Source organism: Bos javanicus, chromosome 13, assembly GCF_032452875.1.
Source record: "Bos javanicus breed banteng chromosome 13, ARS-OSU_banteng_1.0, whole genome shotgun sequence".
Classification (NCBI taxonomy): domain Eukaryota; kingdom Metazoa; phylum Chordata; class Mammalia; order Artiodactyla; family Bovidae; genus Bos; species Bos javanicus.
Genome location: NC_083880.1, coordinates 62,133,898 through 62,151,587, shown reverse-complemented (window position 1 = coordinate 62,151,587; position 17,690 = coordinate 62,133,898). Strand labels below are relative to the sequence as shown.

Genomic DNA, 17,690 nt, shown 5'->3' with positions numbered 1-17,690 from the left:
CACAGGCTTAGTTGCTATGTGGCACCTGGGATCTTAGTTCCCCGACAGAGGATGGAACCCTCGGTCCCCTGCATTGCAAGGCAGATTCTTAACCACTGAACCATCAGGGGCAGTCCCTTGACAAAGTTTCTTGAATCTACTAATTTTAAAAAATGGGACTTGCATTTTTTTAATGTGGTAGAATATATGTAACATATAATTGACCATTGTAACCATTTGGAGCTTTTTTTTTTTCCCCTAGATCGTAAACATTAATCAGTACATGTTTTGTGGCCAGTTTTGGATACATAAATTTTTTTCTAGCAGGGTAGCATGGCTGGAGCTCAACAAAAACCTGAACTAATGAGAGTCTCACAATCTTTTAATGATTTATTAGGGTAATCATAGCATAGAAATTTATCTAAATTAAAAAAATTTTTTGATCCAGTTATTGGATGAGCCTTTAGCTCAGTTATCCTCACCCTTATCCTTGCTAAGACTTTAGTACATATTTTGTAAGAACAAAAACATTTTCTTTCACAACTGCAGCACAGTTATCAAAAGCAGGAAGTTTATACTGATTTAACACTTTTATCTAATCTGTGATGTGTATTCACATTTCACTAAGAGTTATTTGGGGCTTATATTTTGTAAGCTTTTTTTTCATTTCATATTTCTAGGAATTAATTTTCATTGTATTGTACAAAAGTATCAGTCCATGGTAGATTGAAAATTTTAAAAATAGGTCTTTTGATGCAGATGGTTTGAGAAGCAGGGTTTGCTTTAGAGCAGTCAGGGAAAGATTCTAGCCAGGAGGGAGGTGATCACAAAGCTTGAGCTTCAGGGTTGTCTGTCGTAACACTGTTTATCACAGAAAAATTAGAAGCAATCCAGTTACCCAGCTGTTGAAAATTGTTGTGATGTGCTGTGGTCCAGTTTTGCAGAGGAGTATGGTGGTGGTGCTTGTAGTAAAGAACCTGCCAGTCAGTGCAGGAGATGTAAGAGATGTAGGTTTAACCCCTGGGTTGGGAAGATTCTCTGAAGGAGGACATGGCAGCCCACTCCAGTCTTCTTGCCTGGAGAATCCCATGGACAGAGAAGCGTGGTGGGCTGTAGTCCATAGGGTCACAAAGAGTTGGACACGACTGAAGCGACGTAGTACACACGCATGGTAGTGATCAAGAATTCAGTCTGAGTTAGTAGGAACCGGGTGTGAATCCCAGTCTGACTCTTGATAAGTAGTGTGGCTTTGGTACCCAGTCTCTTTCAATCCCTAGCAATAACCCTCCCCCAGCAGTTGTTCCACTCCCATCTAAGCTTGTTTGGTGTGTGTGGGGGGTGGTTTTGAAGATTAATTAAGATAATGTAAATAAAATACTGAATAAATATTAATAAATAAATGTCCATCGACTCTATAGACCTGAGTTTGAGCAAGTGCCAGGAGTTGGTGATGGACAGGGAAGCCTGGCATGCTGCAGTCCATGGGTTGCAAAGAGTCGGACATGACTGAGCAACTGAACTGAACTGAAATAAAATGCTTAGCACAGTTTCTCCGCAAAAGGTTCTTATTTTTCATGTTATGTATTAATATTAATTTTTTAACATGTTAAGAAAAATGTAATGATATGGAAAACCTTTCACAATATTCTGTTTAGTTCTGTCTGCCACAGTCCTATTTTTGTGTAAAAAAAAAAAAAAGTTAACTGTGGCTCTGTCCAGGTGATAAGACAGCAGGTTATCTTACTTGTTTCAGTTCAGTTCAGTCGCTCAGTCGTGTCCAACTCTTTGCAACCCCATGAATCGCAGCACGCCAGGCCTCCCTGTCCATCACCATCTCCCAGAGTTCACTCAAACTCACGTCCATCGAGTCGGTGATGCCATCCAGCCATCTCATCCTCTGTCGTCCCCTTTTCCTCCTGCCCCCAATCCCTCCTAGCATCAGAGTCTTTTCCAGTGAGTCAATTCTTTGCATGAGGTGGGAGTTTACTTGTTTATTTTTAGCTAAATATTGTCTTAAAAGTTGCTAGAATTAATTTGGCAACTTAATTAAAAGTTAATTTTATTTAAAGAGAGGTGACATTTGAGCCCAGGCTTAAAGAATGAATAAATGTCGACTGGGCTGAGAGGAGGTAAAACAGTATCCCCAGTTTGCATATTTTAAAAATTAGTAATAAGCTGATCTTCCCAATATCTCAGCCTAATGATGCATTAAAAGTTGGGAACATGATTTGTTTGTACCTTCTGGTATATTCTTCATGCAGATCCTTTTCTTTGCCCTGTCTTGTGCTCCTAAGGGTTTGGGGTGTGAATCAGAAGATCCCTGAGGTTTCCAGCTGTGGAATTTTATGATCCTCTGTTTGTGAGATTCTTGCCTTCTTTGCTCTCATGGCGGGTTAAAAGCATCAGAACCACAAGGCTGGATGAGAATTGCAGTCTTCCCTGGTGGCTCTGATGGTGAAGAATCCGCCTGCAATGTTGGAGACCTGGGTTCGATCCCTAGGTTGGGAAGATCCCCTGGAGGAGGGAAAGGCTACCCACTCCAGTATTCTGGCCTGGAGAATTCCATGGACAGAGAGTCACAAAGAGTCAGACACAACTGAGCGACTTTCACTTTCACTTAACACAAGAATTAATTTTCATTGCAAACTTAAAACTGCAGAGCTCTGGACAGTCAAAAGGGAAATTTCTTTTTTAACCCTCATCCGACTCTTGTCTCTAGAAATAATCGTGGTATAATTTTGGCATGTATCCTTTTCTATTTTTATGTACACCGACAGACAGAGCCATATACATTCATATCGTTTTGTTTTTCATCAGTGGCAATAAACCACAGAATTGCTCTGTGGCTTGCATTTTTCCATACCTAGTACATCATGAAGATTTCCCCACATCAGCTTCATTCTTCTGGTAATTGCAGTGGACTTTGAACTGAATTAATCTTCTTTTACTTAATCCATTTCCTGTTGCTGGACATTTTAGTTCTGATCCTTCACTCTTAGAAAGTGTACCGTACCACAGTGAACATCCTTAGGAAATCTGTGTATTTAGTGTGTGTGAGCATTTCTGTAGGACAGGTGTCCAGCTTATAGAACCAGGAGTTTTTATCCTCTTTATTCTCATTGTCCAGCCTACACCTGTGGGAATGAGGAAACCTGGGAGCTATTGTGGGCACTGATTTTTCAGGAGACCTCTGTCTGTCGTCCCTGCCTCCGTTCTTCCCGGTCTTTGTCATCTCTGCACCCTGCCCCCATTCAGTCCTGCCAGACTGCCTTAGTTCTGCTCAGTCCTGCGCTCTAGCCCCAGTACTACCTCTGCAGAGTGTCTTCCCAAACCATCTCAATCCATGGTGACCTCCCCTTCCGCTCCGCAACTGAGATAGGTTCTTTTATCTGCAGCCCTTTTTGGAGCATAATGATTTAGTCTTCTGTTGATCATGCTGTTTTGTATGTATCTATCTCGTGGTCCTAACAGATAGTTCCTTGAAGTCCTGGGCGGGTCTGTACTACTTTCCTAAGCCACAGTTACAAGTGAAATGATGACATAGAACAAGAGCTTTTGATTCATGCTGGGTGACTTGAGCTGAACTTGGGAGATCCTGTGACTCTCCCAGGGGATGTTGGGTGTATATTCTTCAAGCAGGATTGATGAGCAAGCAGTGTTTATAGCAGACCGTTTTCTGTAGGTCCAGAGAACACAGGTGTGCTGAGTTCCAGGGACGGGCTTTGCAGGCTCACCTGGATTTGAGTCTTGGGCATATCACTTTAGGTAGCTATTTGGCCTTGGACAAATCAGCCTCTTGGGGCCTCAGTTTCTATCTGAAAAACGGAGTAGTAAGAGCAGTTTATGGTGATGCTTTAGGAATAAATGAGTTAGTATCCATAAAGCATGGATATACCATGCTTTTTGGATGTTCAGCATCCAAATACCATGCCTGCTGAACTTTACATGGTTTGTTTATTTATTCTTGGCTGTGCTGCATCTTCATTGCTGTATAAGTTTTCTCTAGTTGGGATGAGCAGGGGCTACCCCCTACTTGTGGCATAAGGGTTTCTCACTGTCGTGGCTTCTGTGGTTTTGGAGCACAGGCTCTAGGCGCACAGGCTTCAGTAGTTTCAGCACCCAGGCTAAGTAGCTATGGTTCCCGGCTCTAGAGCACAGGCTTAATAGTTGTGGCTCACAGGCTTAGTTGCTCCACAGCATGTGGCATCTTCCCGGACCAGGGATGAAACTGGTGTCTCCTGCACTGACAGGCAAATTCTTTACCACTGAGCCACCAGGAAAGCCCTACATTGTTTATTGATAGTTCAGTTAGTTTCTCTTATGTGCCTCGATGTCAAATCATCAGATAAAACACCCCTTCCCTCAATGGAGAGGATATGAATTCTCTTGATTGTTTAATTCAGTTCAGTTCGGTTCATTTAGGCAGTCACGTCCAACTCTTTGCAACCCCATGGACTGCAGCACACCAGACTTCCTTGTCCATCACCAACTCCTGGAGCTTGCTCAAACTCATGTCCTTCCAATTGGTGATGTCATGCCTCAAAGCTTTTCAAGCTTTTCAAGTTCTAGAGTTGAAGTCTCAGGTTTGCTGAACTCCTCAGTAGCTCTCAACAATTTCTGTTTGTTTTACTCTTTTTTTTTGTTCTCATGCAATCTGACTTTTCCCTTCCTACAGAGTTCAAGAGTTCTGCATTTCTTCCAGAGCATCTGCTAATCATCTGAGGTAGCTTGTAAGTCTCTTGGCCTCTTCCTCATCCCTTGGCCTGATGAGGGATTATCTTTTCAGTCCCAAAGGCTGCCATCCCAGAACAAATTCCCGGCCCTTCATGCCTTGTTATGGCAGCAGCCTCTCCACTTCTGTTCTCCCATCCAGATTCTAGTTTGCCCTGGAACACAGAACGACTTGGACCCTGCTGCTCCTCTCAACTGTTTACTTTGCCTAATGGACTCTGTAGTCCTTAACTTGGCCATCAAGGCCTTCCCCTGTCTAGTCTGAAAGTGCCCTCATTGCCTTATCCTTCCTTCATCCTGGTATGGCTTGTTGGAGTTCAAGGGACCCCAAAGACCTTCTAGATCAGTCTTCCCCAAATTGGTGTTTTCATCCAGAAAAGACTTCAGTGGCCAGGCAGGGTCATAAAGTTCTGTCCCTGCACCTCCCAGCCTTGGAATCTTGGAGATTCACACACACATTAACATACCTCAGTCTCTGAAAAGCCCTGCAGTAAACTGGTTGACCTGCTTAACCAGTATCTGCGAAACAGTTAACCCTGGAACTCTTCTTTTTGGGGTCAGGAGTAAGTGCACAGGGGGAGGGTTAAGTAAAAGCTTTGTAAAGCGCTGATCTAGTCTGATCTTTGTCTTGGAGATAAAGAAACAGAGCCCAGAGAGGGGAAGTGACTTGCTTTAGATCTTATAGACGAAAAGCTGTTGCTGCACCCTCCTTGATTAGCTCAAAGCTTGTGGGTTTGTTGTTTTTTTTTTAATATTTTTCTTTTACTATTAAGTATGTAATTCTTAAAAGCTCCTGAGGGCTTCCCTGGTGGCTCAATGCTAAAGAATCCACCTGACAATGCAGGAGACATGGGTTCGATTCCTGGTTTGGGAAGATCCCACATGCAGCGGAGCAACTAAGCCTGTGCCCATCACTATTGAGCCTGGGCTTTAGAACCTGGTAACTGCTGCTACTGAGCTCATGTGCCACAACTACTGAAGCCATGTGCCTTAGAGCGCATGCTCTGCAGCAAGAGAAGCCACCGCAATGAGAAGCCCAAGCACTGCAACTAGAAAGAGTATTCCCTGCTTGCTGCAACTAGAGAAAAGCCCTCACAGCAACAAAGACCCAGCACAACTAAAATAAATAAATAAAAATAAGTCCATGAAGAATTGTTCTCTTAAAAAAAAAAACTTGATTTCAACCTTTATCAACTCATGTCCAGATTGCTTCACCTGTGCCCCACCTACTTCAACTCATTGCTCTCCAAACTGGATTATTTTTAAACAAATCTCAGACATCATATCATTCCATTCAATTCCTAGTTATATATCTCTAAAACATAAAGGACTTTCTCTTCCTTATCAAACCACTATGCAATGATCATATCTAAAATTAAACTACAAAGTCAGAGTTCAAACTTCCCCATTGTCTCATCCATTTTGTTTGTAAGTGTTCTCATTAAGATCCAGATAAGGCCCCACCTTGCATTTGGTTCCTGCATGGCCCTTGTATGCTTACTTCACAGCTCTGAGACCTTGAGCCAAGTCATGTAACCACTCTGAGAATCAGTTTCTTCAGGAATAAAATGGAGCTAATACTAGTAGCTCATACTTTGTTTCAAGAGTGGAGAAAGATGGCAATCCAAGGTTAAATTTGGCACTTTCAGCACAGGGGTCCCGTTCAGTCTGTGGTCAGGGAGCTAAGATCCCACAAGCCATGCAGTGCAACCAAAAAAATAAAAATAATTTTTAAAGAATTTCTTTTTAAAATATGGAGAAAGATAATAAATGTAAAGTGCTTGCTTCAATAGTAAGTGGTAGTAGCTACATTGCTGTTAGTATTGATAGTCATTATCATGAGTTGTCACCTAGAAAAGATTACAGATAACTTTGCAGTAGGGATATAATTTAAGCTGGTTTTTACTTTAATATCTGGCCCTTGTGGGTACCCAGTAACTGGTTGTTATTTATTCATTTATTTATTTGGCTACGTCAGGTCTTAGTTTCATCATGCAAGCAGATTTTCTTGTGGTGCGCAGGCTTATTTGCTCCTCAACATGTGGAATCTTCCCTGACCAGGGATCAAACCCATGTCCCCTGCATTGCAGGAGGATTCTTAACCACTGGACCACCAGGGAAATCTCCACTGGTTGGTGGGTTTTGTTTTTGTTTAAAAAAAAAGCAATAACTTCCTTTCCACACTTAAAGGAGTCTGTCTGGCTGGGCCAAAAAAGGAATAATCAGCATTGAACAATAATCACAAATGGTATTTAATCAAATGCTGGACTAAGTTCCCTGGGGGTTCCCAACCTTACCCTGCTCTATTTCCTATGTGGCACTTTTCAGTAATCCCCTACATGGAATAATACTCTATATAATAGAATCCACTGCAATGCAAGAGGCCTGGGCTCAATCCCTGGGTTGGGAAGAGTCCCTGGAGAAGGGCATGGCAATCCACTCCCGTATTCTTGCCTGGAGAATCCCATGGACAGAGGAGCCCAGTGAGGTATAGACCAGGGGATCGCGAAGAATCGGACATGACTGAGCGACTAACACTTTCACTATAGGACTTACCTACTTGTTACATTATTGTTATAATGTATTATATATGTTATATTGTTATATCTCAAAAGATTGTGAGCCTCAGGAGGATAGAGACTGTTGCCTGTTCAGTTTTTGATGCCTTCCAACATCCAGCTCAGTGCTGGCACATGGCAGTCTCAGGACATCTGTATACAGTGACTGTGACCTCTATTTGCACGGGAACCTTGCAGGGGTGGGTTCAGCTGATGAGCCTTCAGGGTCAGTAATCACTGAGTGAATGGGGCTCACATGCTCTCCCATCTGATTCACCAAGGTTTAGTTCTGTTCCTTGGACTTCCCTTACTTCTTTGAATAAACTTAGGAAGGTTTTGGCTAGAAGAGTAGTGTTTGCTAACTTTCCAGCCGTTTCCTGAAACCCTCTGCTTGTCACCCACACTATTTGATGGCAGTGGGGGTTTGCCTAAGGCAACTGTTCCAATGAAAAGTGGAGCTCAAGGACTTATAAACCATCCCAGATGGTTATCTGTATTTAAAGGACATTCTCAGATTTACCCTAGTGACATGTTCTAGTGACTGCAGCCCTGGAGTTCAGATTTTTCTGACTGACGTGGGGTCAAGGCTGCAGCCCTGTCTTGTGCTTACAAGACAGAGGAATCACCAAAGGAAAAAGCTGAAAAAGAAGCTAAGGGCTTGAGGCCTAACATGATGCAAATATGTGTATTTCTTTTTTTTAAGATCATGTTTTTTTTGTTTTTTTAAAAAAACATTTATTCATCTATTTGGCTGCCCTGGGTTGTAGTTGCAGCATGCAAACTCTTAGTTGAGACGTTGGATCTAGTTCCCTGACCAAGGTTTGAATCCAGGGCCACTGCATTGGGAGTGTGAGTCTTAGCCACTGGACCACCTGGGAAGTCCCTCTCTGTATGTTTCTAAAGTATGGCTCCTGCCTGCCTCAGGTAGTGAGGTTCCATCAGGACAGAGAGCTTGCTTCGGCCCCTGCAGCGCGGTAGCCTCAGTTGTCAGTTACTGTCCAGTTGTGGCCTGGTCTTACTCCCCGACAGCATCTCAGAATGACCTGGAATGGAAAGAGCCTGAATTTGGGGGCCAACTGCCCCATAAGCTACTTTCTCTGCTACTTGCCTGCTGTGTGGCCCTGGGCAATACATTTAACCTTTTTTCCTGGGAGGGAGGGGTTTTTTTTTTTTTAATTATAGAAAAGCACAGGAAAGCACACAAAAATGACTCACAATTTTACTGCCTTCCTATTAAGAAAGAACATGCAGCTAGGATGTTTTTAAATGACACCAAGGAAGAAAAGTCCCACCCAGTCCCTTTCCTCAAAGGGATCCTCTGTTTTGTGGATATGTTCACCAAAAATGCACCTCACATCTCTCAATTTAGCCATAAGATAAGCATGTAATTAAAGCTATATGCAGAGTACATCATGAGAAACGCTGGACTGGAAGAAACACAAGCCAGAATCAAGATTGCCGGGAGAAATATCAATAACCTCAGATATGCAGGTGACACCACCCTTATGGCAGAAAGTGAAGAGGAACTAAAAAGCCTCTTGACGAAAGTGAAAGTGGAGAGTGAAAAAGTTGGCTTAAAGCTCAACATTCAGAAAATGAAGATCATGGCATCCGGTCCCATCACTTCATGGCAAATAGATGGGGAAACAGTGGAAACAGTGTCAGACTTTATTTTTCTGGGCTCCAAAATCACTGCAGATGGTGACTGCAGCCATGAAATTAAAAGACGCCTACTCCTTGGAAGGAAAGTTATGACCAACCTAGATAGCATATTCAAAAGCAGAGACATTGCTTTGCCAACAAAGGTCCGTCTAGTCAAGGCTATGGTATTTCCAGTGGTCATGTGTGGATGTGAGAGTTGGACTGTGAAGAAGGCTGAGCGCCAAAGAATTGGTGCTTTTGAACTGTGGTGTTGGAGAAGACTCTTGAGAGTCCCTTGGACTGCAAGGAGATCCAACCAGTTCATTCTAAAGGAGATCAGCCCTGGGATTTCTTTGGAAGGAATGATGCTAAAGCTGAAACTCCAGTACTTTGGCCACCTCATGCGAAGAGTTGACCCATTGGAAAAGACTCTGATGCTGGGAGGGATTGGGGGCAAGAGGAGAAGGGGATGACAGAGGATGAGATGGCTGGATGGCATCACTGACTTGATGGACATAAGTCTGAGTGAACTCCGGGAGTTGGTGATGGACAGGGAGGCCTGGCGTGCTGCGATTCATGGGGTCTCAAAGAGTTGGACACGATGAGCGACTGATCTCTCTCTGAAAGCTATAAGTAAGAATAGAGAATATACCCTTCTTTATTTATGCAAAAGGGACCACATTAAGCAGACTGTTCATACCTTTTCTTTTCTTTTAATTATATTTTGCAAATAGGCAGGTCAGGAGCTACCTTATTTTTAAAGGCTGTATAGCATTCCGTTGTACGGATTCTTTGATTCATCATGTGTTTAATGAATTGAGGGCCAACAAGCGAACAGTGCCTGGCTTTTTTTTTTAGTAACTTGGGACACAGCAGTGGGCAAAACCAACCAAGTCCTTGTTCTCAACAAACTGACTTTTGTGAGAAAATTGGCAATAAATACGTAGCATGAAGTTGGATAGTTATAAATTGCCAGTGCAGAAAAGGACACTTGAAGATTGGTCAGGGACCCTTTCAGAGGAGGTGCAATTCAAGCCCATTCCTGAGGAAAGTGAGGAGTGAGCATGTGCCGATTTGAGGAAGCGTGTTTCCTGCAGGAGCAACTGTAGGGGTGAACGCATGGAGGTAGGAACCTGCCTAGTAAATAATGGGAAAAACTGAGTAAGCGAGGGAGAGAGCAGAGGGTTCTGCAGAAGTTCAGATCCACAGGGCATTGTGAGAACTTCGGGATTTACAATGAGTGGAACAGGAGCTATTCGAGGGTTTTGAGCAGAGAGGAGACACGGTCTGACTTAAGTTTTAACAAAATTACCTTGGTGCCCAGGCTGCTTGTGTGGACACACCAAAATCAGTGTACCGTTTTCTGAGTTTTCCGTCTCTCCTGCCCACACTGCTAAAGAGCTTCCCTCGCAGATCTCAGTGTATGGGGGGGGCAGAGCTGTAGGTGAGCTCTTAGCAGTGCAGTTGTCGACTCTGGATTTGTCAAATCCTCTCCCCACAAAGCTTAACCTTTCTCATCTTTAATTTCCTGGTAAATTAAAAGTTACAATGGTATTCTCCACCTCGGAGTATTTGGGGATCTTCAGATGGAATGTTGGATTTGAACTGGATATAAACTAAGGAGCGGCACGCCAAGAGTTGATTGGAGTGACTGGACTAACAGCCTTCTTGGAGAGCTTTTATGGCCAAGGTTTCCTGGGGTCTTGCCTTTTTTTTATTTCCCTGTGGCTTCCTTGCTCAGTCTGATTTTGGAGATAAAAGGTTTCCTCCCTTTGTTGACACCGTTGATTTTGCAGAGGACAACAGCCCTTCAGATTGTTTTTCTGGAGTGGATGGGGGTGGGGGCTCGGGTTTAGGGTGTTCCTTCAGGGCCCTCCCTGGACCATGGTGGACAACTTCTTATACTTTGATTAGTCATCTTCTGAAGGACTAAAACGTGGAAAATTTTCAAGGTGACTGGAGGCTGTAGCCTGCAGGTTAAATGTTGAGAAGCCCGGATTGCTGGGAGCACTTTATTTTCAGAAATGGGAGCCTGCGAGCGGAACAAAGGAGGGGGGTGCAGGGCAAGAGTAGGAGGGTGGGGTTTCCCAGGGCTCCTGAGGGGAGGGGCTTAACAGCCCCTCCGCAAGCCACTTGGCAACTGTAGAGGCTGAACTGCTTAGTCCATCTGCGTTTGCTTCCAGAGGGCTGACCTTCTGGGGCAGGCTGTCCCGTGTGGAGACAAGAATGCTCTGTAATCCGCCCTAACCGGTGCTGTGACCACTGGGCCTGCGTGGCTCCTGAGCACTTGGAACAGCTGGTGCAGCTGAGGAACAGAACACTACATTTCCTTTCATTTTAGTTCATTAACAGTTAAAGAAAGGAATTCCCTGGAGATCCAGTGGTTAGGACTTGGCACTTTCACTAACGAGGGCCTGGGTTCCATCCCTGGTCAGGGAACTAAAATCCCACAAGCCACGTGGCAAGGCCAAAAAAGAAAAAGTTAAAGAGCCTCATGTGTTTGGTGGTTACAGATGGCACAGTGGCAGCTTTGGGCTGTTCCCCTGTGCCCGCCTGACCTTGAACTCCCCCACTTGGCTCCAGGAGTCTTGGCCTTATTTCCTCAGATGAGTCACCCCCTCCCCAAGTCCAGACAGTCTTTTCTTTTGTCTGTAACTTCATCTATACTTTCTGGAGGGGCCAATGCTTGTGTGGCACCTAAAGTGAAGTGAAATTTGCTCAGTTGTGTCAGACTCTTGGCGACCCCATGGACTGTAGCCCGCCAGGCTCCTCTGTCCATGGAATTCTCCAGGCAAGAATCCTGGAGTGGGTTGCCATGCCCTTCTCCAGGGATCCTCCCGACCCAGGGATTGAACCCAGGTCTCCCACATTGCAGGCAGATTCTTTGCTGTTGGAGCTGCTCAGGAATCTGCCAAAAAACGCCGCCTAGAACGTGCTGCCTTGTTCCCCTCATCTCCTTCCTGCCTGGCTGCACCGAGATCACGCCTAGTGAGCTGAGTCTGTGCGTTCCCTTTGTCGTCCCTGCCACTTAAGTGGTGCCCATTGAATACTTCCTGCCAGCGGATTGATTGATTTGCCCTTTCTGACTGATTTTTCTCTTCTCCCAGGTGCCTTGAAGAAGGGTCTCACAGCCGAGCAGGTCCGGGCCGACTTCATGACTCTGGGTAGGTGGCCACCCCAGGTTCCTCAGGTGACAGGCCCTGTGGCCCTTCCCCGTGGTCATGTCTGCCTTCTGTTCTCTTCCAGGTCTCAGTGAGGAGAAAGCCATCTACTTTTCTGAAAAGGTATCAGAATCCCTCTTAATCAAAGTGAATTAAGATTGTTTGCTTTTATTTCCTGAAAACATACAAATGGAAAACGACCAAGGAAAAACCATCAATCATCTTATGTCATTTCCCAGCTTACAGTTTTCACTCGGTTTCATGCAGATGACATACATGCCTGAAAACACTACTTAGTGCACCTAATATTTTCCCTCTGATTTGACTAAATATAAATATCATACAGTTTTTGTTCCAACCTGGATTAAATCTTGGAATAAAGGAAGATTCCCGCTGCCCCTCTCGACCTGGATCTGTGCACACAGGCCGAGCCCGTGCCTCTGCACTCTGCCCACTGTCTGTGTAAAGACTAAACGTTGCATTGGGGGCGGAATAAAGAGGGTTTTTTCTTTTCTTTCCATTGTGATGACTTTGGCTTTCTGCTTTTGTTCCAGTGGAAGCAGAATGCCCCCACCCTTGCTCGATGGGCCGTAGGTCAGACTCTGATGATTAACCAGCTTGTAGATATGGAATGGAAATTTGGAGGTAACCAGTTAGAGCCAGTCCTGGGTCACTTGGATGATGCAGGGTTGGGTGGCAGAGGCTCTCAGATGACTTCAATGGGGAAGCGGGATCCTTGGTCCCCTAAGATTGTTGGGTCCAGCAGCTGCTTCCCTGTGTCACTGTCCACATTCAGCAGCTCTTTCTACCCACGGCTGTCCGTGAGTTCACTTCCTGAAAAGCACATTCTCCTGTCTTCATCCTGGCCCCCACATGGCTCCTGCTTTAAAACTTACAAGATTGGGCTCTTCAGAGTTAGTCCTCAACCAGTCACTTACTATTTTTTTCTTTTGTGTCACAGTGACGTCTGGGAGCAGCGAACTGGAAAAAGTAGGAAGTATTTTTTTACAAGTAAGTCTTTTTCTGATCTCTGAAAATTGGGAGATTTTTGACTTGGTTATAAAGTATTACATCTACATTTTACAATGAAAAGTGAAAGTGAAGTCGCTCAGTAGTGTCCGACTCTTTGCAACCCTGTGGACTGTAGCCCACCAGGCTCCTCCGTCCATGGGATTCTCCAGGCAATAATACTGGAGTGGGTTGCCATTTCCTTCTCCAGGAGATCTTCCCAACCCAGAGATCGAACCCAGGTCTCCCACATTGCAGGCAGATGCTTTAACCTCTGAGCTACCAGGGAAGCGCTCACATTCTACAATATTCTAATGCAGTTACTCACTCAGTCGTGTCCAACTCTTTGCGACCCCATGGACTGTAGCCCACCAGGCTCCTTTATCCTTTGGATTTCCCAGGCAAGAATACTAGAGTGGGTTGCCATTCCCTCCTCCAGGGGATCTTCCCCACCTGGGGATTGAACCTGGGTCTCCTGCATTGCAGGCAGATTCTTTACCATCTAAGCCATCAAATCTACCTTGGGTTTCTTTACTATCCAGTTAAACCAATGTTCCACTGAAGTGCCTTGTGTATTTCAGAGCAATGTGGTCAGCCAAAGATGTGGTTACTAACATGCTTACTTTCAGATGAATAAGATCTGGATATCGTTCTTGAAAGTTTTGATTGTTCCTGTCATCATGGGAATTGTTAGAAGTTTTGGTGTTGGACAATCTAGACAGCTCTCAAGTAACTCTCAAGACACTGGATGGTTTAATGTTTCTGTGAAAGTTCAGGTTTCAGGAATTTCAATGCCCAATTGTCATTGTTTTAATTTAAATATTTTATTTCTTTTTTTCCTTTTTTGGCTCAGTTAAAGTTGGTGGTTAAGAAAGGAAATCAAACTGAAAATGTATACATAGGTGAGTCCAGATTCCCATTTGAATCCTTCCACTTTTTCCATGTTTTCTTTAGTCCTTAGGCTCCTGAGTGTGTGTTAGTCGCTCAGTCATGCCCGACTCTTTGCAACCCCATGAACTGCAGTGCACCCAGCTCCTGTGTCCATGAGATTGTCCAGGCAAGGATACTGGAATGGGTTGCCATTTCCTTCTCCTTAGGCTCCTGAAGCCCACCACTGATCATTTTTCCATAAAAAAAGTCATAATTGGACTGTGGAATCTCCATTTTTCCACCTTTGCTCTCCTAAATGATAAGCCATTAGCAAGTTGGAGACCCCATAGTCAATGAACTTTTTGCTAAAGGGAAAGTGTGGGGTAGGAAAGTCACTCAGTTGTGTCTGACTCTTTGCGACCCCTGAACTATACAGTCCATGGAATTCTCCAGTCCAGAATACTGGAGTGGGTAGCCTTTCCCTTCTCCAGGGGATCTTCCCAACCCAGGGATCGAACCCAGGTGTCCCACATTGCAGGAGGATTCTTTACCAGCTGAGCCACAAGGGACGCCCAAGAATACTGGAGTGGGTAGCCTATCCCTTCTCCAGCAGGCCTTCTGACCCAGGAATCAAACTGGGGTCTCCTGCATTGCAGGCGGATTCTTTTCAAACTGAGCTATCAGGGAAGCTTGGGGTAGGAATGGTGAATATCTAAGAGCAAGAAGCTCTGAGGCTATGGGAATCACATCAGCTGTCCTGAATGGCACTCTTTTCATCCCTTTGTGTTGGGGAGTTAATGCCATTTAAAATCCCCCCTCCACTTTTTTTTTTTTTTTAATGGAGCTGAGAACTTTCTGTGTTCAAGGCTTCAGTTCTTTATTATGATCAATTACCCATCCAGAACTGCTTAGAGGTATTAAGTCAAAAAATAAAAAGGAAGTCGCTGGGTGGAAATTCATTTTCTTGGATGATTCTGTGGAGTTGGAAACATTTACCTGAAGCCGCGTTTTCTCTCCCCAGAATTAACCTTGCCTCAGTTCTACAGCTTCCTGCATGAGATGGAGCGAGTCAGAACCAGCATGGAGTGTTTCAGCTGATTTCTGTCCCTGCCTTGCATCTCCACCCCCACCCCCCACCCCCTCCTCCTCTTTCCCGGTGACCCACTCTGAGAGGCTGCTGGGCTCCCAGGCCTGTGGCCTCTCCTCTGGGCCTACCTGCCTCTTGGGAGCCCGTGTGCAAAGTTTCTGAAAAACAAAGGATTAAGTACTGAAGGAGCCCGGACATGATGACCCTGAAGAGTCTTCATGAGGCACCCTCCACCACATATCTCCCAGGTCACTGTTTAGATATTCAGAAAGGTGATTGCATCTCAGATGCAGGGGAGGAAGTAAGTCAAGTCACCTCCCCTTCAAAGCTCCAGAGTACACAAATGGTCTGTTGCTCAAGATACCAACTGATGACCTTCCCCACAAGACAGCAAGGGCTTGTTTATGACTAAGGAAGAGGTGGATTTCATGAATGACCCAAAGGAAGCTCCCAGCAGAGTTCCTACAGTTTGTGGTGGTGGGGCCTTGCTGATCGGTCTTTAGTGGACACCTGTGTAAAAGTATGGGCTGGGTCTGCTCTGAAAAAAAAAAAACAGGCTTCACTTCAGGTTTTGCCCCGTTGTGGGTAATGAGGCGGACCTTTTGAGGTTATTTCAGCTTGTTTTGGTTCAAGCTGACCTTCTGTGGTGGTTAGCTGAAGAATAAAGAAGATTCTGAAGAACAGGTCTGCATCCGGTTGTCTCTGTGCGTGAATTAAAGAGTCATTTGCCTTGCAGAGAACTAGTGCTCTCATCTTCAAAAATTATCTTCCTGGTTTTAGTGAGGGCCCTGGGGCTTCAATGAAATTCGCTGTAGTCCCAAGTGGGTGTTTGTAAGAGCAGTTCAGGGGAGACTCAAGTCAAAAATATGAAAAGTGGAGTAGATGAATACTTTGTGTTCAGATAACTTTAGTACCAACCTGGCATGTGACTTCTCCTCCTACCTCTCCCCTTCGCCTCAGAAATTTTTTAAAGTCCTGAATGGATAATACATGCCCATGATTCGAAAAATACAGTGTAAAGTAATTCCTTCTGCTGCCCACTCCCCACTTAGCTAGTTCCCCTCCCTGTAGAGAAGTCCTGTCTTTAGTTTATTCTGTGATCATGCATTTGCAAATATATAGGCACAGAATTTGACTTTTCTTCCCACACAAATGGTAGCATCCTATATACACAGCATCCTGCATCTTGCTCTTTCCCACCTCATTTGGAAATCACATCAGAACAAAGAGAGCAGCCTCATTCTTTGTAACAAATGGATGGTTTATTTAACCGCTTTCCTGCTGATGGGTATTTAGGTGCTTTCCATTCTTCTCTTACGAATGATGCTACAACTGAATTTTTAAAAAACATTTATTTTTGTTTTACTTGTTTGGCTGCGCCAGGTCTTAATTGTGGCACTCAGGATCTTTTGCGGCATGTGGGGTCTATTGATAGTTCCCTGAAACCAGGGGTCACATCTGGGTCTCCTGCATTGGGATTGAGGATTCTCAGCCACTGGACCACCAAGGGAATCCCCTGGATATTTTTTCTAATATATATAATACCATTTTACATGAGGGGAAGTGTATTTATAAGGTAAACGTGAAAGTGAAAGTTGCTCAGTCTCGTCCGACTCTTTGCGACCCCTTGGACTATACAGTCCATGGAATTCTCTAGGTCAGAGTACTGGAGTGAGTAAGCGTTCCCTTCTCCAGGGAATCTTCCAACCTGGTGACTGAACCCAGGTCTCCCACATTGCAGGTGGATTCTTTACCAACTAAGCCACCAACATATGGATGTAGAATTGCTGGGTCAATTTATCAATGAATATGTTCATTTATCAAAGAATGTAGAAAAAGTAAAGCAAAAAGCCCCTCTGCCTGGTTTCCCATTACTCGGTTACCCCACTGCCCTCCTCCAACAGGTAACCCTGCTGTTAGTTTCTTAGCTATCCTTCCAGAGTTCCCCACACACACACATGTAAGCAATAGGACTTTTAATATTTTTGTTGCTTGCATACTGTACACATTATTCTTAATATATCTTGGAGATCTTCCCATGTCAGTACATAAATAGACTGCATCGTTTTCTGTGACTACAGCATATTCTGATATGTGGATGGGTTATAACCAGCATTTGCAATTTTGATAAATAGTGCAGGTATTAGTGTTCTCCAGAGAGCAGAACCAGCTGTGTGTGTGTGAGAGAGAGAGAGAGAGAAAGAGGAGGGGATTGATTTGTTTTAAGAATCGGTTCACAGAATTATGGAGGTTTGGTAAATCCAAAATCTGTAGGGTAGGCTGGCTGGCTCGAGACCCAGGGATGAGTTGCAGATCCAGTGCAGAGGCAGTCTGCTGACAGAATTCCTTCTTGCTGGGAGGAGGCATGGGAGTCAGTCTCTGGGCTAATAAAACCTTCAACTGATTAGATGAGGCCCACCCACATTATCAGGGGAATCTACTTTACTCTGATTTTAAATCCACAAACTTAAATGTTAATCTCATCCCCAAGACACCTTTATAGAAACATCCAGAATAGTGTTTGGCCAAATATCTGGGCACAGTGGCTCAGCCAAGTTAACACACACACGAAACCATCACAGTGCCAAACTCACCTCTTCAGTATGTGTGTGAGTCGCTCAGTCATGTCCGACTCTTTGCGACCCTATGAACTGT

At 44.5% G+C, this 17,690-nt stretch overlaps 1 protein-coding gene across 3 annotated transcripts in view; it reads left to right on the top strand.

Annotated features, from left to right (window-relative positions):
• The window catches only part of COMMD7 (COMM domain containing 7), a 28,290-nt gene extending 12,564 nt beyond the window's left edge, over nt 1-15,726 (top strand). Inside the window, exons 4-9 of one of the 3 annotated variants that reach the window (XM_061437250.1) lie at nt 12,017-12,073; nt 12,156-12,193; nt 12,625-12,715; nt 13,032-13,081; nt 13,932-13,980; nt 14,970-15,726. In XM_061437250.1, coding sequence (XP_061293234.1) covers nt 12,017-12,073; nt 12,156-12,193; nt 12,625-12,715; nt 13,032-13,081; nt 13,932-13,980; nt 14,970-15,046 — 362 coding nt within the window. In that variant the 3' untranslated portion in view covers nt 15,047-15,726. Of the gene's footprint in view, nt 1-12,016; nt 12,074-12,155; nt 12,194-12,624; nt 12,716-13,031; nt 13,082-13,931; nt 13,981-14,032; nt 14,225-14,969 lie in introns of those variants that run through there. The other 2 variants (XM_061437251.1, XM_061437253.1) reach the window with 2 other exon arrangements.
• The last annotated feature ends 1,964 nt before the right edge of the window (nt 15,727-17,690 follow it).